At 51.2% G+C, this 25,533-nt stretch overlaps 1 protein-coding gene across 4 annotated transcripts in view; it reads right to left on the minus strand.

Moving 5' to 3' along the window:
* The window catches only part of KLHL18 (kelch like family member 18), a 244,474-nt gene that overhangs the window by 125,076 nt on the left and 93,865 nt on the right, over positions 1 to 25,533 (minus strand). For all 4 annotated transcript variants that reach the window (XM_085628737.1, XM_085628736.1, XM_085628739.1 and 1 more), the window contains 2 exons: positions 18,785 to 18,983; positions 6,047 to 6,207 (listed from right to left, as the gene is read on the minus strand). In XM_085628737.1, the coding sequence (XP_085484863.1) occupies positions 6,047 to 6,207; positions 18,785 to 18,983 (360 nt within the window). The remainder of the gene's footprint in view (positions 1 to 6,046; positions 6,208 to 18,784; positions 18,984 to 25,533) is intronic.

Genomic DNA, 25,533 nt, shown 5'->3' on the forward strand with positions numbered 1-25,533 from the left:
CATCTGGTGTTGGGCCCGGATGTTTGCAGTTTGTTTTTCTTCTTGGACAGTCTTTGGAAGTCACGAGTTCGGTGACTCCTCCTTCGGTCCGTACTGCGCATGGGCTTCGGCTCCATCCTCAGATTGTTTTTCGCCAGCAGGGAAATGATGGAGCGTAGTAATAAACAGTGAGAAACCCATGTGTGTTGTATCTAAATAAGATAGACTGGAACGGATACAGGTAGCCGGGGAGGCGGGTGGGTGTGTACAACTCTGCAGCTCTACATGCCAAGAACAGATGCATACTGGTAAGTAGCATATTCCGTTCGAGGCATATGAGCTGCAGATTGTACACTTTGCATAGATTATATAGCAGTACCCAACCTTAGCGGCGACCACCGGTATCCGTTGCAGCGGTTTGAAATAGTGTCTTTAGTACAGCCTGGCCCACACTAGCTTGTTGCTTGGAGTGCACGTCTACACAGTAATGTTTTGTGAAGGTGTGCGGTGTTGACCATGTGGCTGCTTTGCAGATGTCATCTAAGGGTATGTTCCCTAGAAAAGCCATGGAAGCCCCTAACTTTCTAGTAGAGTGGGCTTTAGGTGGAACAGATAATGTTCTTTTTGCCTTTTGATAGCAAATTTGTATGCACTTTACAATCCACCTAGCTATCCCTGATTTAGAGATGGGGTTGCCTTTATGCGGCGGAGAGAAGGAAACAAACAATTGTTTAGTTTTCCTGAAAGGTTGTGTTCTTTGTATGTAGTACAGTAAAGCCCTCTTTACATCAAGTGTATGTAGAGCCCTTTCCGCAACAGATTGAGGTTGCGAGAAAAAAACAGGTAATTCCACCGATTGATTGAGATGGAAGGGGAAAATGACCTTGGGCAGAAACTTTGGATTTGAACGAAGTATCACTTTGCTGTGATGTATTTGTAAGAAAGGGTTCCTGTATAGTGAACGCTTGTATTTCACTCACCCTTCTAAGGGAAGTGATGGCCACTAGAAAAGCTGTTTTCCAGGTGAAGAACTGTAGCTCGCATTTATGCAGTGGTTCGAAGGGCGGACCCATTAGCCTTGTAAGAACTACATTTAGATTCCATACAGGAGAAGGCGGTGCCCTGGGTGGAATTATGCGTTTAAGGCCTTCCATAAAGGCTTTAATAGCAGGCACCCTGAACAGTGATAAATGATGTCTGTTTTGCAGGTAAGCAGCAAATCGCTGCTAGGTGTAAGCGTATGGAAGAGTATGCCAGGTTACACCTTTGAAGATGGAGCAGATAGCATATAATGTGTTGTATGGATGCATCTAAAGGGTTGATTGTATTGTTACGGCAGTAAACAACAAATCTCTTCCACTTTGCGGCATAGCATGCTCGAGTGGTAGGACGTCTGGCTTCCTTGATAATATTCATGCAGTCAGGGGGAAGGTTAAGGTACCCAAATTCTAAGATTTCAGGAGCCAGATCGCAAGGTTGAGCTGCGCTGGGTCCGGGTGTCTGATTTCTCCATGGTTCTGAGTTAGGAGGCATGGGGACAGGTGCAGTTTTTGGTGTGGTACCACTGATAGTTGTAATAGTGTGGTGTACCACGGCTGCCTGGCCCATGTTGGGGATACCAGAATGATCGTGAGGGAGTGCTGTTGCAGTTTCCTGACCACTAATGGAATTAGTGGGAGAGGTGGAAAGGCGTATGCAAATCTGCCTGACCAGTTCATCCATATCGCATTGCCTTTGGACAATGGGTGTGGGTATCTGGCGGCGAAGCTTGGGCATTTTTTGTCTTTGTGGGTGGCGAAGAGGTCTATCTGAGGATGCCCCCACTTGTGGAAGAATGGGCGAAGAACTTGTGGATGCAGTTCCCATTCATGTAGTTGTTGCGTTTGTCTGCTGAGCAGATCTGCCATGGTGTTTTGTATGCCTGGGACGTGCTGTGCCAGGAGAAAGATGTTTTGTGGAATTGCCCATCTCCATATGCTCTGGGCTAAGCGGGAGAGCTGGGGAGAGTGTGTCCCCCCCCTGTTTTTGAATAGAATACATTGCAGTCATATTGTCTGTGCGAATGAGGACTGCTTTGGCTGAAATCTGCTTTTGAAAGGATTTTAGGGCTAGAAAGATCGCCAAGAGCTCCAGATGGTTGATGTGGAGCGACTTTTGCTGTGGCGTCCATAGACCTTGCATTGTGAGATGTAGGAGGTGCGCTCCCCAGCCGGAGAGCGATGCGTCCGCTGTTAGAATTATCTGAGGAACCGGGTCCAGGAACGGCCGCCCTTTGGAAAGGTTTGTGGTGTTCCACCACTGCAGAGAGTGATGGGTGCGGCCGTCCACCAACACCAGATCAGTCAGCTGTCCCTGGGCCTGGTTCCACTGTTGCGCTAGGCACTCTTCGAGTGGACGCATGTGGAGTCTTGCATGGGGCACTATGAAAATGCAAGATGCCATCATCCCTATTAGCTTCATAAACACTCTCGCTGGGAGAGAGTGCTGAGCAATGAACGTTTGGCGCAAGGCTTGTATGCTTGCGATCCTGGCTGAGTTGGGATAGGCTATACCTTTGGAGGTGTCTATAGTGGCCCCGAGATATTGCTTTGTGTGAGACGGTACGAGGTGGGACTGTTGGTAGTTCACCGTGAAGCCTAGCTGGTGGAGCAGTTGGATGGTGCTGTCTGTATGTTGCACACATTGGTCGTAGGACGCGGCTTTTATCAGCCAGTCGTCTAAGTAAGGGAAGACGTGAATATGCTGACGTCTGAGGTGTGCTACTACTACCGCTAGGCATTTGGTAAACACCCGTGGTGCAGTGGTGACCCCGAAGGGGAGAACCGTGAATTGGTAATGCTGACCATCCACCACAAACCTGAGGTACTTTCTGTGAGAAGGGTGTATTGGAATGTGAAAGTATGCGTCTTTCAGATCCAAGGTAGTGAGAAAGTTACCCTGACAGAGGAGCGGGAGGACTTGTTGTAGGGTGACCATGTGGAAATGGTCTGAATGTATGTATGCATTTAGAGGCCGGAGGTCCAGAATGGGCCTCAGGGTCCCGTCTTTTTTCGGTATTAGAAAATACAGGGAGTAGACCCCTAGATTTTGCTGATCAACGGGGACCTGCTCTATAGCGTGTTTTTGGAGGAGGGAGAGCACCTCCTGTTTGAGTAGTGTGGAATGTTCCTGAGACATTGGACGGTGCCTTGGTGGGATATTGGGTGGGGTAGAGGTTAGCTCGAGACAGTACCCTGACCGAATAATTTGGGTCACCCATTTGTCCGATGTTATGGACTCCCAGGCGTGGATAAAGTTTCGCAGTCTGCCCCCGACCGGAGTGGGATGGTCTGGGGGGAGCGGAGGGAAGTCATTGTGCGGGCGGGGTGGCAGAACGGGTGGTGTTAGTTTTGCCCCTGCCCTTATTGTTGTTGCCCCTGTATCCACCCCTTTGGTAGCCCTTTGAGAAGGTATTTTGAGGAGGGGACTTGTAGGAGGTAGAGGCGCTATCGGTGGAGTAGCCTCTGCCTGTGCTACGAAAGGACGAACGTCGAAAGGAGCGTTTAGGGGTCTGTGATTGTAATGCCCCCATAGACTTTGCTGTGTCCGTGTCCTTTTTCATTTTTTCCAATGCTTCGTCTACCTTTGGCCCAAAGAGATTTTGTTGGTCAAAGGGGTGATTTAGTATGGATGCCAGGACTTCTGGCTTGAACCTGAGATCCTGAGCCAGGCATGACGACGAAGCAGGACACTAGTATTTATGGCTCTAGAAGCAGTGTCCGCTGCATCGAGGGCACATTTAATGGAGGTGTTAGTAATGAGCTTTCCCTCCTGTATTAGGTCATGAGCTTTACGTTTGTGTTTTTCTGGGAGGTGCTGCATAAGAGCCTCAAGCTCATCGTAGTGTGCTCTGTCATAACGCGCAAGCAGCGCTTGTGTATTCGCAATGCGCCAGATGTTCGCGGCTTGCGAGGCAGTGCGTTTACCAGACGCATCTAGGAGTTTTGATTCCTTATCTGGCGGTGGGGCCTCACCGGAGGACTGGGAGTTAGACCGCTTTCTAGCCGTGGACACAACTAAGGAATCTAAGGGAGCAGGGCCCTTAATGTATGTAGGGTCTGTGGGTGCTGCTTTGTACTTTTTTTCTATTCTGGGGTTTAAGACCCTGGCCCTGACAGGGTCTTTGAACACCTCTGCAGCATGTTTGGTGACACCCTTAAGCATTGGCAGGATGGCTGTGGACTTATCCTGAATATCAAATGTATCCAGTAAGAAGTCGTCTTCCACTGGTTCGCTATGTAGTTCCACCCCATGGTAGTGTGCTGCTCTCTGCACTAAGTGGTGAAACCCTAGTGAGTCCTCTGGGGGAGATGGCCTGGATGGGTATAGGTCATCTTGAGGCACATCTGGTATGTCAGGGTTTTGGTAATCTTCCCATGGGTCTGGGGTCCCCGGTGGTGTGGGGTCCCCGGTGGTGTGAGGTCCATTGGGGCGTCCGCCGGGTCATAATCTGGATCCCCGTAATCCGGATCTGGGGACGGGTCGGGGAATGATGAGGCAAGGGTGGCGGAGACCTGGGAGGGAGAGGAGGTGGAATAGGTGGAGGAGGAGGAGGAGGTGTAGGAGGTGGTGGGGAGGGCACTCTGAGAGGAGATGTGGCAGAGTCCTTCCGCTTGGGTGGTGGAGGAGGAGCTGGTGTGTCAAGACGTCTTTTCTTGACAGTCAAAGTTAATAGCCCAGTCTTTGGATCCTTAGATAAGGTTTTTTGATAAGGATCGGGTGTAAAAAGGTCCGGTGGCGCCGAATCGTCCGCTGGCGCCAATGGTTTCGGAGCCGAGGATTTGGGTGGTTTCTCTGCGCCATGTTTTTTGGGAACCTCCGTTTTTTTCGGCGTCGAGGTAGGCTTCGGCGCCGGAGCGTCGGTGCCGAGGGATTTGTGCTTGTGTTTTGTCGGCACCGAAAGTCCAGCCTTCGGCACCGGTGGCTTCGGAGTCGAGCTGGGCGGCACTTTCTTCGGTGCCGAACGGTGTTTATCGGCACCAGGAGTCGGCTGGCTCGAGCCCGAGCTGCCGTGAGACTTGTGAGGCTTCGACACCGGGCCCGAAGGTGGGGTGATAGAAGCTGCGTGTTTGGTTTTCCCCAGGCCCGAAGGCGAAGGTGTAACATGAGTCTCTTTGGATTTGGGCGTGGGGGTGGGAGGGGGTAGAGTACTCACGACCCTCTGCGTCAGTGTGATGTCCTTCAGGTCGGAGTCGTCGGCCTCGGAAGCGCTGATGATGTCTTCCTCCTTCTCGGTGTGGTGTTGCCCCGAAGCTTCGGTGTCGTCTCCGAAGATGTCCGGTGGAGCCGCGGTCGATGAGTGCGCCATGGTGCGTCGAGCACTTCGATCCCGGATGGTCTTTTTGGATCGAAAAGACTTACAGGCGGAGCAGTCTCTAGCCTCGTGTTCTGGAGAGAGGCAAAGGTTACACACCTGATGGAGGTCGGTGTGAGGAAATTTAGACCCACATTTTGGGCACTTTTTGAACGGAGTCCTTTCCATCGGCCGGGACCGGAGTCGAGGAGGGCCCGAAGGCCGGTGCCGATGTGTGGAATCGAGAAAAGTGCCTCTTCGAGAGATGAAGATAGATGAAGAAACTCGATGAACGAGGATTTTCCGTCGAGGCTGGAACTGTAGAAGTTCGAAGCCGGAGCACGAAGTATCACATCCGAGCCCGATGGCGGAAAAAAACAATCTGAGGATGGAGCCGAAGCCCATGCGCAGTACGGACCGAAGGAGGAGTCACCGAACTCGTGACTTCCAAAGACTGTCCAAGAAGAAAAACAAACTGCAAACATCCGGGCCCAACACCAGATGGCGATCTATGCAAAGTGTACAATCTGCAGCTCGTATGCCTCGAACATAACGTTTAGCTGGTGTAACTCTGCTTAACTTACAGGCCTCGCAAAGCTGGAAGTCTGAGTCACCCTCACTGATATTTAGACTTGCAGATCTTAGTACACGCCTCTAACACAGGGAGCCATCTTGCAAAAACCTTTTGGTTATCAGTATGTATGCTTCTTGAAGTGTTTCACTGGAAGTACTCACCGGCATTTGTGGCAGTAGCGGACGAGGTCATCCTGCTGCACACGGTCTGTAAGGAACTGTGGTCGACAAAGAGGTAGGCGGATTTTAGAAAGCAGCTCAGGTAGATAGGCTTCCCTCTGCTCTCGGTCAGACTTCACCCATGCAAGTGCTGCTTCAAAAACCTAGTAGGAGTGAATGAAAGATTGACAAGCAAATTAGCTCCTCCCATGCTTAAAGAGCAGCTCAGGAATAAATCTAGAGGAAATGTATATCAAAAAAGGATTTCAAATTAAGGCTTCTGCAATAGTTCCCATTTCCTGTTGTATTACTTTCATGAATGCATCAAAGATATATATAAAATGAATAGGAGTCTACTGGATTCTTGCATGCAATCTTTCAATGCATTTACACATTAAACTTCAGCAAGAATTGAAAAAGCATCAAAACAAAAGCAAACAAACACAAAGTGCATGATGAACCACCAGCAGCCCATTCACCAATTATTGAATACCATTAGAAAACATGGTCGAAATTTGAAATCATCATAGCTCACCATGAAGCAAAGTTAGGAGAGGCATCCTGAAACCTTAGTTACTCATGTAAGGTATGAGTTACATTTAACATCAAACAAACTACTCTGAGAAAGGGAAAGAATTCACGAAGGTCTTTTAGCTTTCCCTTATGCCCCACAAACATTCCCATCAAATCACCACCAAAACGTGCACTGTACTTCAAAGCACGTAGGCATGACTTTTTTACCCAAACATAATCCCACATCAGGTGCCAGGACTAATGATGATGGCTAAAAGGGCAACCTAATCTGCCATACTGTATGAGATACTGGGAAGGCAATGACACCAGTAAGGACATGTAAGGAAGAGCAATGTGAACATTATTAGATGAAAATGCTTCCACTTTGTAACAAGCCACTGAAAAAACATGCACCGACAACTGCTAAAGTAGATGATACTCATTATTCGTTAGGCCATCATAAGATCTAGGTTAAATCTTGAACAGCACCAGTAACAAGCGGCTGTAAAGATCATCTCCAATAGACACTGCTCCAGCTTACTGAATTTTGCAGTTTTAGGCAGAATATAAGTTTTGGGTTAAATCTTCAACAGTAATAGTCTTCAGGAACGACATGCGCATTTTCACAAAAGCCTCATTATTAGTTCTAAGGGTATGGATGTAGACTGAAACATAACAATTTTATGTGTCTTGGTACAGAGTAGTTTCGATCATTTCCATATCCTCTTTATGCATTTCAGTATCTCTGTATACGAATGGTTGTGTGCTGATTGTCGATTATTCAATGGTATTTGACAGGTTTCTGTATCACTCAGTCACTGGGGAGCGACACATATGAAACATCACATTTAGCAGTAGCAATAATAATACCAGCAATTAGAAAAAAAAGAACAAAACTCAAAGGGATAATCTGGGAGATGGGGATATTAATGGAGCAAATCTAGTAAATCAGAAAAATAGAGGAATAAATTGAATATTAGGAGACCGGGAAGAACACAAATGGTGGGCATAATGTGATTATACTTTCTTGAGGATGATAGATAATCAATCAATCAAAAATACTTGTAAAGCGCTCTACTTACCCGTGAGGGTCTCAAGGTGCTGAGGGGAGAGGGTGCCGCTACTGCTCGAAGAGCCAGGTCTTGAGGAGTCTTATGAAGGTGAGCAGGTCTTGGGTATGCCGTAGGTGGGTGGGGAGGGAGTTCCAGGTCTTGGCGGCGATGAAGGAGAAGGATCTGCCGCCGGAGGTTGTTCGTTGGATGCGGGGGATAGCGGCGAGGCCGGCGAAGCGGAGCTGGCGGGTGGGGGTTTTAAAAGCGGAGTCTGCTGTTCAGTTAGGCTGGTCCGGTGTTGTGGAGTGCTTTGTGTGCGTGGGTGAGGAGCTTGAAGGTGATCCTCTTGTCAACGGGGAGCCAGTGTAGGTCTCTCAGGTGGGGGGTGATATGGTTGCGGCGGGGGACGTTGAGGATCAGTCGGTGGAGGCGTTTTGGATGCGTTGGAGTCGTTGTAGGTGTTTCGCCGGGATTCCTGCATAGAGTGCGTTGCCGTAGTCCAGCCTGCTGCTGAAGAGGGCCTGTGTCACTGTTTTTCTTGTTTCGGTCGGGATCCACTTGTAGATCCTGCGAAGCATGCGGAGGGTGTTGTAGCAGGAGGAGATGGCGTTGACCTGCTTTGACATAGAGAGGGAGGAGTCGAGGATGAATCCTAGGTTGCGGGCGTGGTCCGTGGTTGTCGGTGCTGCTCCCAGCGTGGTCGGCCACCAAGAGTCGTCCCAGGCGGAGTGGCTGGGTCCGAGGATGAGGACCTCCGTCTTGTCCGAGTTCAGCTTCAGACGGGTTCTGCCGGAGAGGAAGGACGTGGTCCAGTCGAGGGCCTTCTCTTGGATTCCGGCTTCTTGGAGGCATATCATTAGTGTGCGGTGGCAGACCGTGTCGAAGGCGGCTGACAGGTCCAGGAGGATGAGGGCTGATGTTTTGCCGTTGTCTAGCTGGCGCCTGATGTTGTCTGTGGCGGCGATGAGGACTGTTTCAGTGCTGTGGTTTCGTCTGAATCCAGACTGGGACGGGTCTAAGATGTTGTTGTCCTCGAGGTGGCGGGCCAGTTGTGTGTTGACGATTTTCACGGTGACTTTCGCCAGGAACGGGAGCAGGGCCGGACGTTTTTTAGGTCCGTGGGGTCCGCCTTGGGCTTCTTGAGAGGGGCGCTGATCTCTGCGTGCTTCCAGCTTTTCAGGAATGTCGCTGTCTCGAAGGAGATGTTGATGACCTTCCGTAGTTGGGGTGCGATGGCTGCGTCTGCTTTGTTGAATACGTGGTGTGGGCGGGGGTCTGACGGTGATCCCGAGTGGATAGAGTGCATGATCTTGCGTGTCTCGTCGTCGTTGATGGACCAGGAGGTCAGGTGGTTGGTGTTCGCAGGGGGGGGGGTGGTGTCTGGCGTAATCGGGGCTGTCGTGGTGTTGAGGCTGTCGTGGATGTCAGCAATCTTGCGGTGGAAGAAGGTGGCCAGTGAGTCGCACAGTTCTTGTGAGGGCGGGATGTCGTTGGCATTGGCACTGGGGTTGGAGAGTTCCTTCACAATGCTGAAGAGCTCTTTGCTGTCGTGTGCGTTGTTGTCCAGGCGGTCTTTGAAGGAAGATCTCTTGGCTAATCTGATGAGGTGGTGATGTCTGCAGGTGGCGTCCTTGTGGGCTACGAGGCTGTCCGGTGTGCGTTTGGGAGCCAGTTCTTTTCCAGTTTCCGGCATTCACGTTTGGAGGTCTGGAGCTCTTTGGTGAACCAGGTGGCATTCTTGATGGTGTGGTTGTTGGAGAGTTGCTTGAGTGGGGCGAGGGTGTTGGCGCAGTCGTTGATACACTGTCTGTTCGGTGGGGTCGGTGGGCGGGCTCTGCATGAGGGTGGCGGTCAGCTGGTCTTAGGTGACTTTGCTCCAGCAGCGACGGGGCAGCTGTTGGGTGCGGTGGTGCGCGATAGGTTTCTTGAAGGTGAAATGGATGCAGTGGTGGTCGGTCCAGTGGAGTTCGGTGGTGTGGTTGAAGGTGACGTGGGTGCCTGTGGAGAAGACAGGGTCGAGCGTGTGGCCGGCGGCGTGGGTGGGGCGGTGACGAGTTGTCTGAGGCCAAGGTTGGCGAGGTTGTCGATCAGGGTGGCGGAGTTGGCGTTGTTGTTTTCGAGGTGGAAGTTCAGGTCCCCGAGGAGGATGTAGTCCGTGGAGGAGAGTTCGTGGGTGCTGGCGAGGTCGGCGATGGAGTTGGTGAACTGTGCCCGGGGTTCGGGGGGTCTGTAGACGAGGGTTCCTCTGAGGGTGGTGTTGGGGTCGGAGTGGATCTGGAAGTGCAGGTGTTCGGCGGTGTTGAGGGTGTCGTCTGCGCGGGCGTCGTCTGCGTGGGCGGAGACCTTGAGGGCGATGGCTATTCCTCCTCCAACTCCGTTGGTGCGATCCCTGCGGGTGATCTTGTAGCCGTCCGGGATGGATAAGAGTCTGATGTAGGAATCTGGCTCTGTATATACTATACCAAATTGAGGTATAGGTGTGCACAGAGTCCAGTGGAACCCCAAAGGTATGTAGAGGTAAAAGTAGATAGCACCTTACTCTCTATTTGTGGTAGTGTGGGGCGAGAGGTAAGGCTTTATCAGAGAGTAGTATTAAACATTTGTTGTACACACTCTCTGGCAGCAAATGATGTCACACACTCAAAAGACTGAACTCAGACCAATTTTGTTGGTATACAAAAATATTATTTAGTTATATTTATTTTCTAGAACCAAGCAAGCCTGGTGCAGATTTGTGTAAATAGTACTTTTCAAGGCAGGTTGAACAATACAAGCAAGCTGAATGAAAATATATTTGTTACAGGTTTGTAAATATTTTCAATTAACTGAACATTACTGTTAGATTACTTTTCAGATTACTTTTTCTACTCAGTGTGATATACCTAGATACCACACTGGGACATTTCCTAGAGAAAAAGGTAAGTAAAGTATTTTTTAGTTATTTGCAGTTTTACGTTCTCATACAAAACCAACTGCACACAAAACCATTTTCAGGAAAAGCAGTCAATGCAATCCTATGGACGGAAATTGAATTACCAGTTTACAGGTAAGTACAAGTTTGTGGGAGTTGGTATTCTGGGGTTAGAACCAGGATTCCCCCAGGGTCGAGGATGCACTCTTGAAACACCCTAAGCAACTCTAGGGCAGCCACGTGCTGATTAAAGAGACACAATGTTATCCAATGGGGGATAGGGAGCCTACGGTTGGTGGATGCTCTCGAGCAGGCCACAAGGTTGTGAGAGCAAAGCTCCTGGTGTTAGGCTCAGGGCAAAGGGTGATCCGAGTTCGTACCCAAAGTACACCCGCAGCAGCGCAGGGGCAGCTGAGTGCAAAGTGCTGGTTTGGCGTTGGGTGCCCTGTTGATTTCAAAGGGGATTCTCTGGTTGCAACAAAGACTGCAGGTTCAGGGACAAAGACCTTCTGGAGTTGACCGCCGGTTGGAGAGATAAGTTGGGATGCCTCGGGATGCTGGGACACAGTTGGTTGGGCCACCCAAAGCCGTGGGGCGTCGGGTGCAGGTGTGTCTTTAGGCGTCTGGTTTTTCTTACCAGATCCGGTTGCGGTGATCCTCCAGAAGGAGGCTGCCGGCTTCGCTTGGAGATTTGAGGCAGGTCAGAGATCACCAGATCTCAGGTCAGGATCGCCGGGGAGACCTCCTCGTGGTATTGGGCCACTCAAACTCGGGCCGTAGGCGTTGGGAGCAGAGTGGTGCAGACTTGCGGATTTAGCCGGAGCCAGAGTCTGTGGGTGAGGAAATCCAGTGCTCACAGGAGACAAAGTCTTTGGCAGGGCAGGTCCTTCAGGTTCTTGAGGTTGCTGGCTGCAGGACACACCGGGATTTCGCTGGAGCAGGTTTGAGGTAGGGACATGCCGGTAGGGCTGGGGCCAAGTCAGTGGGCGTCCTCTTCTTAGTTCAGCACGATTTCTTCAGTACTTCTTCTCTTCTTCTGTTGATTCTTGTCTGAGGAGGCACGGGTCAGGGTTGCTCCTAAATACTAGATTTAGGGTGGTTACAGGTAGGTAAAGGTCGGGACAATGGATCCCTTCCTTGGGGTGGGTACACCACCTATTGTGCCCCCCTCCAGGGTGAGGAGGGCATATGCCTCCCTCTGGTTGGCTGGGTCCCCCCATCTGCAAGATGCGGGGACTGCGAGTTGTGCTTTACATTGCCTTCCCCACCTGAGGGGTGGGGTTGGCAAAGGTGGACACACCTCCCTTCATCACATGGTTTTCTTGCAGATTCTCCCACCCAAAGTGGGGGTCAGAACCGTTGGGGGCCAGTTGGTGGAAGCAGCAAAGGCCTGAGGTAGCTCACAAAGGCGGCAATCCTTAGAAGCTTACCCTTCCTGGACCCTGCCCATCCTGGGGTAGGAGGCTTGGCACCTCGCCCAAGGATGTGCATTGTTTCAGACCCCCGAGAGCAGCAGGCTCTCGACCCAGGGGTCAGAAACATGTCTGGTGCTGGCAACTGGCGAGCAGCCACTCAGCCTGGACACTAGTGTTAGGTCGTTTTTCTGGGGACATCTCCAAGATGCCCTCTGAGTGCATTTTTCATTAAATCCCACACTGGCATCAGTGTGGATTTAATGTGCTGAGAAGTTTGATACAAAGCTTCCCGGTTTTCAGTAAAGCCATTATGATGCTGTGGAGTTTGTAATGACAAAGTCCCAGCACAATATACTCTGAATGGCATTACTGCACTTTCGATGTCAAAGAATTGGCTTAGACACTGTAGGGGTACAAGGCTCATGCACCTGTACCCTCACCACTGGTATAGTGCACCCAGCTAGAGGGGTGGCTGACCTATGACAGGGCAGTGGGTTGTCGTCATGGCACACAGGGATGTGTGTAATGTGGACTCTTCACTTTGTTCTGCACCCAAACACGCGGCCTCCAAAAGACAGTGTGTGCTTCCAAAGGTACAGGGCCTCCAAGGGTGGCACAGTAAGTGCTTCAGCCCTTAAGAGGTCTTCCCTGGCCACAGTGCCTTTGGTACCTGTGGTACCATTTACAAGGGACTGACTTGTGGCCAAAAAGTGCCAATTGTTTTTTTTTAATGCAGTTTAGGTAAAGAACATAGGCCCTGGGTACCGGTTTGGCAGGAACCCAGGGCACACAGGTTTAAGTGCATCATGAGTTTACCAAAAGTGGGGACAACCATGCAAAAAGAGGGCACTTTCTTACATCTGACCATAGCACAGAATAGGCTTTAGAGGGACTAACTGATTACAGAGGCAGACACGGTAGGACTATATACAAAAGTATAGTTGTGATATAGTTGGTCAGCTGTTACCAATAGCTTTATTTTATTTTAATTTTTTTAGAGCAGAAGGTTTGCCACTCTGATGACGTATTGATGGTAGAGGCAGTCTGTGTATCCTTTCTAAGTGTGAAAGAGTTTACGTGCACCTATTTTAAAACACTCATCGCAGAAATCATGAAGGAAACTTGGAAGATGGGCAATTGCCATGATGAATGCACCATGGCCTTTTGGAAAAGGAAATAGAGTGCATGAGCATGTCCATCTACTTGACATAAGGGGGTAAATACTCAAAGGCAGTTATGAGTACCCAATATTACTCCACATACTCGTATACGTCTTTTTGGATTTGTTCCAAAGAGTATGCTATAGGAGTGCTCATAACTTTAATGTGACTGGAGGTCAGTAATAAAGGAATCTTACTCCACCTTAACACAATTTAAGTTTATATCAAGGTCTGTGAGTACTAAAATAACTCCACTGATAACACACCATTCCTGGGTAGTCCTAAAATGGGTATTAGTTAAAGAAAGGTTATTGCTTAGGGTCATTATAGTGCTCTTCTACTTTTGTGACACACAAAAATGCATCTACAATCTTCCCTTTTTCACTAGACAAGAACATACAATTTATAATTGCACTTTAAGGTGCATAAATTGCCCCCTAGACAACGGCACAGAACAGCCATTAATGCAACACACAATCTTGGCTGGTTTATAAAATTCTGTGGGGAATAGTCCAAACCTTAATAGCAGTACTGTGTGCAGTGGTTGATGGAAAAACAAATGCGGACAAACCCAAAAGGTCTCACCTAAGAAAAGGTTATTGGTTTGCCAATAGCTGTTAGCCATGTTGTAGAGCAGTGTGGCAGCTGTGCACCACAGCTAAAAGTTATTTTTTTATAAAGGCGCTATGATGAAAGAGGGTTTAAAAAAAGAAATGTTATTACGCAATCAGCGATGGCCGCATCATTTTGTTTTTTTTCCCTATTGCAGTGGTGGGGAGGGGAAACAGACAAGTGGACGTTGTGGCATTGGGAGAGAAGAAGCGAAAATGACAAGTGTGGGAGGAAGGAGAAGAAGAGACAGACAACGGTGGAAGGAAGGAGAAGAAGCAACATAGACAAGGGTGGAAGGAAGGAGAAGAAGCGACATAGACCAGGGTGTGCAGGAGGGGAAAGAAGCGACACATATATGGAAGGACAGGAGGGGAAGAAGCGACACAGACATGGGTGGGCGGGAGTGAAGATGCAACACAAACATGGGTGGGCGGGAGTGAAAATGCAACACAAACATGGGTGGGCGGGAGTGAAAATGCAACACAAACGTGGGTGGGCGGGAGTGAAAATGCAACACAGACATGGGTGGGCGGGAGTGAAGCTGCAACACAGACATGGGTGGGCGGGAGTGAAGCTGCAACACAGACAAGGGTGGGCGGGAGGGAAGAGACAGCACGGACAAGGGTGGGCGGGAGGGAAGAGACAGCACGGACAAGGGTGGGCGGGAGGGAAGAAGCAGCACGGACAAGGGTGGGCGGGAGGCAAGAATCAGCACAGACAAGGGTGGGCGGGAGGCAAGAATCAGCACAGACAAGGGTGGGCGGGAGGCAAGAATCAGCACAGACAAGGGTGGGCGGGAGGCAAGAATCAGCACAGACAAGGGTGGGCGGGAGGCAAGAATCAGCACAGACAAGGGTGGGCGGGAGGGAAGAAGCAGCACAGACAAGGGTGGGCGGGAGGGAAGAAGCAGCACAGACAAGGGTGGGCGGGAGGGAAGAAGCAGCACAGACAAGGGTGGGCGGGAGGGAAGAAGCAGCACAGACAAGGGTGGGCGGGAGGGAAGAAGCAGCACAGACAAGGGTGGGCGGGAGGGAAGAAGCAGCACAGACAAGGGTGGGCGGGAGGGAAGAAGCAGCACAGACAAGGGTGGGCGGGAGGGAAGAAGCAGCACAGACAAGGGTGGGCGGGAGGGAAGAAGCAGCACAGACAAGGGTGGGCGGGAGGGAAGAAGCAGCACAGACAAGGGTGGGCGGGAGGGAAGAAGCAGCACAGACAAGGGTGGGCGGGAGGGAAGAAGCAGCACAGACAAGGGTGGGCGGGAGGGAAGAAGCAGCACAGACAAGGGTGGGCGGGAGGGAAGAAGCAGCACAGACAAGGGTGGGCGGGAGGGAAGAAGCAGCACAGACAAGGGTGGGCGGGAGGGAAGAAGCAGCACAGACAAGGGTGGGCGGGAGGGAAGAAGCAGCACAGACAAGGGTGGGCGGGAGGGAAGAAGCAGCACAGACAAGGGTGGGCGGGAGGGAAGAAGCAGCACAGACAAGGGTGGGCGGGAGGGAAGAAGCAGCACAGACAAGGGTGGGCGGGAGGGAAGAAGCAGCACAGACAAGGGTGGGCGGGAGGGAAGCAGCAGCACAGACAAGGGTGGGCGGGAGGGAAGAAGCAGCACAGACAAGGGTGGGAGGGAGGGAAGAAGCAGCACAGACAAGGGTGGGAGGGAGGGAAGAAGCAGCACAGACAAGGGTGGGAGGGAGGGAAGAAGCAGCACAGACAAGGGTGGGAGGGAGGGAAGAAGCAGCACAGACAGGGTGGGCGGGAGGGAAGAAGCAGCACAGACAAGGGTGGGCGGGAGGGAAGAAGCAGCACAGACAAGGGTGGGCGGGAGGGAAGAAGCAGCACAGACAAGGGTGGGCGGGAGGTAAGAGGCAGCACAGACAAGGGTGGGCGGGAGGGAAGAGGCAGCACAGACAAGGGTGGGCGGGAGGGAAGAGGCAGCACAGACAAGGGTGGGCGGGAGGGAAGAGGCAGCACAGACAAGGGTGGGCGGGAGGGAAGAGGCAGCACAGACAAGGGTGGGCGGGAGGGAAGTGGCAGCACAGACAAGGGTGGGCGGGAGGGAAGTAGCAGCACAGACAAGGGTGGGCGGGAGGGAAGTAGCAGCACAGACAAGGGTGGGCGGGAGGGAAGTAGCAGCACAGACAAGGGTGGGCGGGAGGGAAGTAGCAGCACAGACAAGGGTGGGCGGGAGGGAAGTAGCAGCACAGACAAGGGTGGGCGGGAGGGAAGTAGCAGCACAGACAAGGGTGGGCGGGAGGGAAGTAGCAGCACAGACAAGGGTGGGCGGGAGGGAAGTAGCAGCACAGACAAGGGTGGGCGGGAGGGAAGTAGCAGCACAGACAAGGGTGGGCGGGAGGGAAGTAGCAGCACAGACAAGGGTGGGCGGGAGGGAAGTAGCAGCACAGACAAGGGTGGGCGGGAGGGAAGTAGCAGCACAGACAAGGGTGGGCGGGAGGGAAGTAGCAGCACAGACAAGGGTGGGCGGGAGGGAAGTAGCAGCACAGACAAGGGTGGGCGGGAGGGAAGTAGCAGCACAGACAAGGGTGGGCGGGAGGGAAGTAGCAGCACAGACAAGGGTGGGCGGGAGGGAAGTAGCAGCACAGACAAGGGTGGGCGGGAGGGAAGTAGCAGCACAGACAAGGGTGGGCGGGAGGGAAGTAGCAGCACAGACAAGGGTGGGCGGGAGGGAAGTAGCAGCACAGACAAGGGTGGGCGGGAGGGAAGTAGCAGCACAGACAAGGGTGGGCGGGAGGGAAGTAGCAGCACAGACAAGGGTGGGCGGGAGGGAAGTAGCAGCACAGACAAGGGTGGGCGGGAGGGAAGTAGCAGCACAGACAAGGGTGGGCGGGAGGGAAGTAGCAGCACAGACAAGGGTGGGCGGGAGGGAAGTAGCAGCACAGACAAGGGTGGGCGGGAGGGAAGTAGCAGCACAGACAAGGGTGGGCGGGAGGGAAGTAGCAGCACAGACAAGGGTGGGCGGGAGGGAAGTAGCAGCACAGACAAGGGTGGGCGGGAGGGAAGTAGCAGCACAGACAAGGGTGGGCGGGAGGGAAGTAGCAGCACAGACAAGGGTGGGCGGGAGGGAAGTAGCAGCACAGACAAGGGTGGGCGGGAGGGAAGTAGCAGCACAGACAAGGGTGGGCGGGAGGGAAGTAGCAGCACAGACAAGGGTGGGCGGGAGGGAAGTAGCAGCACAGACAAGGGTGGGCGGGGGGGAAGAAGCAGCACACACAAGCAGATGCAACAGAAACAAGGGTGGGTGGGAGGGAAAATTAAACATGGACAATAAGAAGCAACACAATGGAAAAAGTTAAAAAAAAAAAAGGAAGCAGCAAGAGGACAGAAGACAAAAAAGGAAAATATAGTACCTCATTCACAGCAATGGAAGGACCCTAGTTGTGATGAAGAAATCTGTACATGGTCCATTTTCCAGAGGAAAAAAGGGTTAAGTGAAGCCAGCACACACTGTCCAATGAAGAGGAAGAATGCCCTTGTTGTATAAATTATCTATTGCAAGCACATGTGCTGTTGCAGGCGAGGCCTAAAGATGAAAACCCTGCTCCTGCAAATTTTGGTGATGAGCCCCTTAACTTCAATTGGTCTGACTGGTTCACCGATGTACGAGTGTCCATGTGTCGATCATGGGCTCCCACAACGGTTCAGACTCATTCTACTAAAAGGCCTGAGAAACCTGGTTGTATGGTGCATGTAGAGAGGCTCATACTGAAAACATTGGCAGCACAAACAAAAAACGTTTTTTTTATTGTACTGCCGTACGCTGCAGGTGTCAGTGTACTGGAACAACTATGATCACTGGGCAAATATCTTGTTAATTCTAATGCAAACATAATTTCACAACTATGACACAATATTTGTATGTTTCAGAGCTTCAAAATAACTATCTCTTTTTCCATCTGGATTTACAATGAGGTTTGAGCGATAAGTTTCACTTCTATGTCAATTTTTAGTGTTTTTAATACATTTGCTGCTCAGGCGATTTCAACCACAAAACAGCATTAAAGACGTGTTTTTTGAAAGCCTCATATTGTATCTGTATGTCAACTGCCTTAAACAAACACTTTAATAATCTGGTGCATCAGAAATTGATACGCACCATCCCATGGGAGACAGAACACACTTCATGGAATGCGAAATTGGAAAGCGAAGCTCTATTAGAAACGCAGCTATGGTAGTTGACATATTAAGAGAAGAGAACAAATATATCCAAATTAAATGGGAGGTATCCAAATATTTGCAAATGTCCCTATTTTTAAGTGGGTGCAAAAAAATTCACAGTGGAGTAGTCATGTTGAATTCTTAGCCTTTCACCCTTGACATGGTGCCCCTGGATATTTTTGATAGGACATCCTGAGTAAAGTAAGGCATCTGGCTGACACCAAACAGTTGATACCTGGGAGCACAGTTACTCAAGGTCAAGAAATATGTGAAAACAGGTATTTAAAACCTCCAAGTCTTATCAGTTCATTTTCTTATAAACAGATACACTAAAACTATTCAAGCGACCTGCTGTGCCCTCCATAAACTATATCTATATATTTTTTTAAATTGCCACAGATCATATATATTTATTTTGTACATTAATCTGCGGATCTAAAGTTGGGGAATATAAGATGTAAACGATAGATTCACTAAACTGAATCAAACTGAATAGTAGTTAATATAATAGGAATTGTAGCCAAGTTCACTATGGCCACCCTACTCCATAGCAGTGTTGTTATCCTGATGTTAGAAGAGGAGAAAAGAACAAAAGGGAGAGTGAATGAAAGCCTGAAAGAAGCCAGTGAACACATGACCGTATAAGCACAGGAGAGTGTGAAAAGGGTATAAGAAAGAGTAAGCGTGTGAGAAGGAGGGAGACTATTTACAAGCAAAAGAAAGGAGGAGGGGTCATAGAGCCGCGGTACAGAAATAAGCTTTCCTTAAGGAAGACTAATACATTTCTTCTGATAATCTACATGGAAATAATTGCTCCTGTAGACTTCGTTCTGGTCATTTAGCCTTCCATTGTACTCGCACAAGTGACAGAAACATGCAGTTTGTAATACAATTCCAAGTCTACATGCCTGTTCCTCAGCCTTCACATTCAGTTCATCTCTAGAAACGATCTCCAGCACATCTTCAAATGGCAAAGCCAAGAATTCCTCTGACATAGACACTTCCACGAAGTTCTGATGAACAAAACTGTTGGCTGAGTCGTAGAGCACAGCACACATCATGGTCTCTGCAAACTGGCGGACACCCAAGGAATTTTTGGGATGGAGCCTGGAACGAAAGAAAACATTCCAGAGAAAGTTAGTTTTGCAAAGAATAAGAATACTTTATTAAGAAGGCAACTTGGGAATTTTTGTTCAATTAGTTCTTTAATATACAACGCAATCATCAAAAGAGCTTTATTCGGTCTGATTAGATCATAGAAGTACACAATATTAATACATATTCGATAAAAGCAGAATACATCCATATTATTAGGATAAAATCAATAAAAAGACCAGATATAAAAAATAAAAAAAATCCACTTTTCATTCCTAGGCTATGCATACATTTTTTTTAAAAAACCAAAATAAGCATATTGTGCAAAAAACATCACAATAAGGATGGATGCATTACAGTCGGTACCAACTGACTCTCCATTCCTTGGCTATAAATATATTGAGCACATATGTAAACAATCTAGGCAATTCAAAAACAAGTCACAGTAAAGTGCAGTCATACAAAATCTCGTAACAATGATAAAGTGCATAATAAAAGACAGATCATGCCTGCCCAAGACCCGTTTCAAATGTCTTCCGCAGCCTCATAGGTTGTGTCAATATTCGGAAGCAACTGAAGATGCAAAAGGGCTTAACCTGAACAAGATTCAGAGATTTCAACAGCAGCAATAAGATTGACCTTCTTGGAATATCATAATAACCACAGAAACAAATCAATTGCACAAGATCCTGAGCAGAAAAGTTATCACATGTGCAAAGGCTCAGTTTCACATTCCAAACACTAGGCTTAGGGAAAGACAGCAACAGATGAAATTGGTTAAACTTAAATCTGGTAAGGAGAAACCGATGAGGACTGTTGGTTACATTAAGCAAATAAGGTTCAACAGCTGGCCCTGTTACAATGTGTGCATGTCGTCAAACTGAGGATTTCTAAAGTTCTGCACCATCTCTCTCTCTCTCTCTCTTTCTCTCTGCTTCACACCATGATAGAAAATGATTCCGTGTACAGGGAATATCTGCCTCCTGAATATTAGATGGTGAGTCAAACAGCGCTGGTCTGCCTCACTTAAAGGTATCCCTGCCAGCCTTTTGACTGACCTTTACCCTTGAAGCTGCATACAGTCCATAAGTATCTCCCTGCTTAAATGATTCTCTGTTTACACTTAAACAGTAACTTACTTAACCAAGAGATGCAGGGCAATAAGGTCCGACAGGTAAGGCAGTACCAACTCCACATGAACCATAAACGCAGGAGTAAAGGTTGGGACCGCCAGAAGACGCCTGCAGAACCCATTTTCCTTCACTTGAAGCTCCACTGGATCTATGAATCCCCACATGTTACCGTCAAATGTGGCTACCGTAACAGATTTGTCCTGATAGATTTTAATCAGTGCACCCTTTTCAATAGAACCCAGGTGGATTGCTCACCAAAGACACCCCCTAAGTATGTATAAGTCTGAACCCTAGAGAGCTTATGGCTCTGGACATGCAATGATCTTGATTGGGTCTCCTTAGGTCCCAAAACCATTACCTGAGATTTACCATAATTGGTAGAGAGGTGACCGCTCAGCCCTCCACAGGGCTTGGTCGCCCCACTCACTGCTGCCGATCCTGCCTTTGCCTTTGCCGCCTCCTGCCTGCAGATTCCTTCGCTCGCTGCCCGCTGCTCCTGGGAATTTCCCGCTGCCCGCTGCTTCTTGGAATTTCCCGCCCTCCCTGCGGCCCCGCCCCCCTGTGATTCCATTCGCCGCCCCGCTCCCGCCACCCAGCTGCTCCTCCCTCCCGGCTCCTTACTTAAGGGGACCACAGAGTGTGACCACTCAGCCCTCCACAGGGCTTGGTCGCCCCACTCACTGCTGCCGCTCCTGCCTGCCTTTGCCGCCTCCTGCCTGCAGATTCCTTTGCTCGCTGCCGGCTGCTCCTGGGAATTTCCCGCTGCTTCTTGGAATTTCCCGCCGCTGCCTCCCTGCGGCCCCGCCCCCCTGTGATTCCATTCGCCGCCCCGCTCCCGCCACCCAGCTGCTCCTCCCTCCCGGCTCCTTACTTATGACGCCCCCAGAGCGTCCGCGCAGCGGGAGCGCCGATTGAGCGCCGAAGGTGCGCCAAAGGTAAGCCCGTCTGCGCTCGTCCGCGCCTGGACCGCACCCAGCGCCAGACCCCCTGGTCCTCGCCAGCACACCCTGCACATCTACGACGCCAAAACCCTCCACGCACTCAACGCCGGCGGAAACACCGTCTGCTACCGAGCCACCCCGAGACGCACCCACGGACCCTTCACCTGCCTGACCTGCCGCTTCACCGGCCTCCGACCCAACACCGCACCTGCTAAACCGAGCCCCAGCAACAAACACCTGATGTGCATCCTGCTCAACACCCGCTCTGTTCACAGGCATGCCGTCGAACTCTGGAACCTCCTCGACTCGACAGCACCAGACATCGCCTTCCTGACGGAAACCTGGATGAACGCCTCCTCAGCGCCCGACGTCGCCATCGCCGTCCCAGAAGGCTACAAAATCACCAGGAAGGACCGCGTCAACCAGACAGGAGGAGGCATCGCCATCATCCACAAGAACACCATCCGCATCACGACCGACTCCGATGACACCTTCACCTCCGCCGAATACCTCGACTTCCAGATACACACCGACTCCAAGACCACGCTCAGAGGCACCCTCGTCTACAGACCACCGGGACCACGCACACAGTTCAGCGAAGACATCACAGACTTAGTCAGCCCGCACGCCATCAATTCCACCGACTACATCCTCCTGGGGGACCTCAACTTCCACCTGGAGGACAACAAGGACCGCAACACCACTGCTCTGCTGGACAACCTGGCCAACCTCGGACTCAAGCAACTGGTAACCACCCCCACCCACTACGCCGGCCACACGCTTGACCCAGTCTTCTCATCCAGCAAATACGTCACCTTCAGCCACTCCACCAATCTCCAGTGGACTGACCACAGCTGCGTCCACTTCAGCTTCAGTAAAACGACGACCCACCACCACCCTCAACAAGCCCCCCGCAGGAGCTGGAACAAGATCACCGGCGACCAGCTCACCACCTTCCTCAGCCAGAACCCCCCCACCAGCTCAACGGACCCCAACGAAGCCGCCAACAACCTCACACAGTGGACCACCAACTGCGCAGACGCCCTCGCACCACTGAAGAAGAACCCCCCCAGCAGACACGGCAGCAAGAAAGTCTCCTGATTCACCGACGAGCTCATCACCTCCAAGAAGAACTGCCGCTCCCTGGAGAACACCTGGCGCACCAACCAGACCACAGACAACATGACGGCCCTCAAACACGCCACCCGCAAACACCACCAACTGATCCGCGCCACAAAGAAGACAGCCTTCAAGGAACGACTGGACAACAACACCCACAACAGCAAGGAACTCTTCAGCATCGTCAAAGAGCTCTCCAACCCCGACGCCGGAAACAATGACATCACTCCCTCGCAAGACCTCTGCGACTCCCTCGCAGCCTTCTTCCACGACAAGATCGCCAACATTCACAACAGCTTCGGCCCACCAACCCCGAACCGATGCCCCCCACCGCCACCCTCCGCACCTGGACCCCAGTCAGCACCGAAGACACAACACGCACAATAAACACCATCCACTCCGGATCCCCTACGGACCCCTGCCCACACCACATCTTCAACACGGCCGACCACATCATCGCACCCCACCTCCGCGACATCATCAACGCCTCCTTCAACACCGCCACCTTCCCGGAGTGCTGGGAACACGCTGAGATCAGTGCCCTGCTGAAGAAACCAACTGCAGACCCCTCCGACCTCAAGAACTACCGCCCCATCTCGCTCCTCCCGTTTCCTGCCAAAGTCATCGAGAAGACCGTCAACAGACAGCTAGCCGCCTTCCTCGAGACCAACGGATCCCTCGACCACTCGCAATCCGGCTTCCGAGCCAACCACAGCACGGAGACCGCCCTCATCGCAGCCACAGACGACATCAGATCCCTAATGGACAACGGGGAAACTGCGGCCATCATCCTCCTGGACCTCTCCGCAGCGTTCAACACGGTCTGCCACCGCACCCTGGTACAGCGCCTGAATAACACCGGCATCCAGGAGAAGGCCCTGGAGTGGATCACCTCATTCCTCGCCGGAAGAACCCAGAGAGTCCGCCTCCCCCCGTTCCGGTCAGCGGCCACCGAAGTCATCTGTGGCGTTCCACAAGGGTCATCGCTCAGCCCCACCCTCTTCAACGTCTACATGAGCCCCCTCGCCACCATCGCACGTCAACACAACCTCAAGATCATCACCTACGCCGACGACACCCAGCTGATCCTCTCCCTCACCAGCGACCCGGACGCCGCCAGAGCCAGCCTACACGAAGGGATGAAAGACGTCGCCGAATGGATGAAGAACAGCCGCCTGAAACTGAACTCAGACAAGACGGAGGTCCTCATCCTGGGATCATCACCCTCCGCCTGGGACGACTCCTGGTGGCCCCCCGCCCTGGGAGCCACCCCCAAGCCAACGGACCACGCACGCAACCTAGGCTTCATCCTGGACTCCTCCCTCTCGATGACCAGACAAGTCAACGCCGTCTCGTCTTCATGCTTCAACACCCTGCGCATGCTTCGAAAGATCTTCCGGTGGATCCCCACCGAGACCAGGAAGACGGTCACCCAGGCCCTCGTCACCAGTCGGCTGGACTACGGGAACGCCCTCTACGCCGGCACCGCCGCCAAACTCCAGAAGAAACTCCAACGGATCCAGAACGCCTCAGCACGACTCATCCTGGACATCCCCCGACACCGCCACATCTCCGGACACCTGAGAGACCTGCACTGGCTCCCCGTCAACAAAAGAATCACGTTCCGACTCCTCACCCACGCACACAAGGCCCTCCACGACCTGGGCCCCAAGTTCCTCAACAGCCGCCTGACCTTCCACAAGCCCACCCGCCAGCTCCGCTCCGCCAGCCTCGCTCTCGCCACCGTGCCCCGCATCCGCAGAGCCACCGCCGGAGGAAGATCCTTCTCCTACCTGGCAGCCAAGACATGGAACTCCCTCCCCATCCACCTCCGGACAACGCAAGACCATCTCGCCTTCAGGAAGCAACTCAAGACCTGGCTGTTCGAGCAGTAGCGTTCCCCCCCCAGCGCCTTGAGACCCTCCGGGTGAGCAGTGCGCTATACAAATGCCTATGATTGATTGATTGAGGTCAAGGCTGTTGATGTGCATAATAAATCCACCAAGCAGCGTCTGGAGACTCAAGGCAGTTCTCACCAGCAAAACAGTACCATCTGCATATAACAGTGCTGGAATCTGGCGGGAACCTGCCCATGGACAGTCAACATGTTTATCTAGCGACCTGGCCCCAGATCATTCACATACAGAGTGAACAAAAGGGGGCCATAATACATCCCTGCCTTACTCCACTCTTCAGACAAAAGGGGCTAGTACAGAACCTGTCCGTGTAATATAGGATAACTGCTCTCATATGCCTCTGCAGCTCACTAACGAAATCGACAATAACTGTGTCCAATCCATGTCCTATAAGATCTGCCATAATTTGGATCTATTCACTCTGTCAAGGCAGAGGATAGATCCATAAATGCGATGAACTAAGACTACAGTTTCACCACTGTATACTAGCTAATTAACAAGAAAATATTTAGGCATTGTTCACATGTGCCTAATCCCAGGCAAAGCCCAAAATTCAGGTCTGAAAGAATGGTATCATTCTCTCCCCATGACAAGTTAACCTTGCCCATCACCTTAACTACCGAGTCTATCAAAGAGATGGGTCTCTACCAGATCGGAAGAGCTCTAGAGCCCTTTTTAGGTCTCGGCTCGAAGGCTGCGCTTGCGCAGTCTCGATCCGAGATTTAATGACTTGGAGAAGAGGGGCTTGAACCCGCCCCTCTTCTCCCCTGTTCTCCATTGGCTGGCCTCTTGAATGCTGGCCAGCCATTGGAGAAGAGGTCCGTCACTCCGATCAGGCCCCGTCCTTTTCGGATTCGGGGGCGTGTTTTTTTCAACAAATCTAATTATCTCCTCCAGCCAATGGCAAGAGGAGAACACGCCCCCGAATCCGAAATCGCCGCTGCCTTTCTCCGAGGCATTTCTGCTTCGCCTCGGAGAAAGGCAGTGGTGTGCTTGTTGTTCGCTAAGTCCTGCTCTTCCCGCTTACCCAACCCTTGCCATTATGTTTCGAAGGAGGCTCAAATTCAAAACATTTTGTTTAGAGGAGTTCAGAACAAAAATGTTTGAAAACTTTTGCCATAAAACCAAACACCACCTTGACAAAGTCTCACTTCACAGGTCTTCTTTAGTTTTGTAGATTGGGAGCTTGATCGAGTTGGAAGGGCAACAAAAGTAGACTTACTTTCTGGTTTTCCTCTTGCTGCTCCTCACTAGCGAGCAGCAGGGTCTACTAATAGCCGTTCTAGCATCAGGACAGCCACAAACATCCACATGTACGCCAACCCGGAAACACTTTGGACGGCAAATCACAGGAACTATTTCCTGTGAGAATCAAAAGACTAGTATGCAAAGCAATAGAGTAAGAACTGTGGTAAGAATTGCGCGGCCACATTGCAATAGGTCGGTTTCTTTA

This window comes from Triturus cristatus, chromosome 10 (assembly GCF_964204655.1).
Source record: "Triturus cristatus chromosome 10, aTriCri1.1, whole genome shotgun sequence".
In the NCBI taxonomy this organism is placed as follows: domain Eukaryota; kingdom Metazoa; phylum Chordata; class Amphibia; order Caudata; family Salamandridae; genus Triturus; species Triturus cristatus.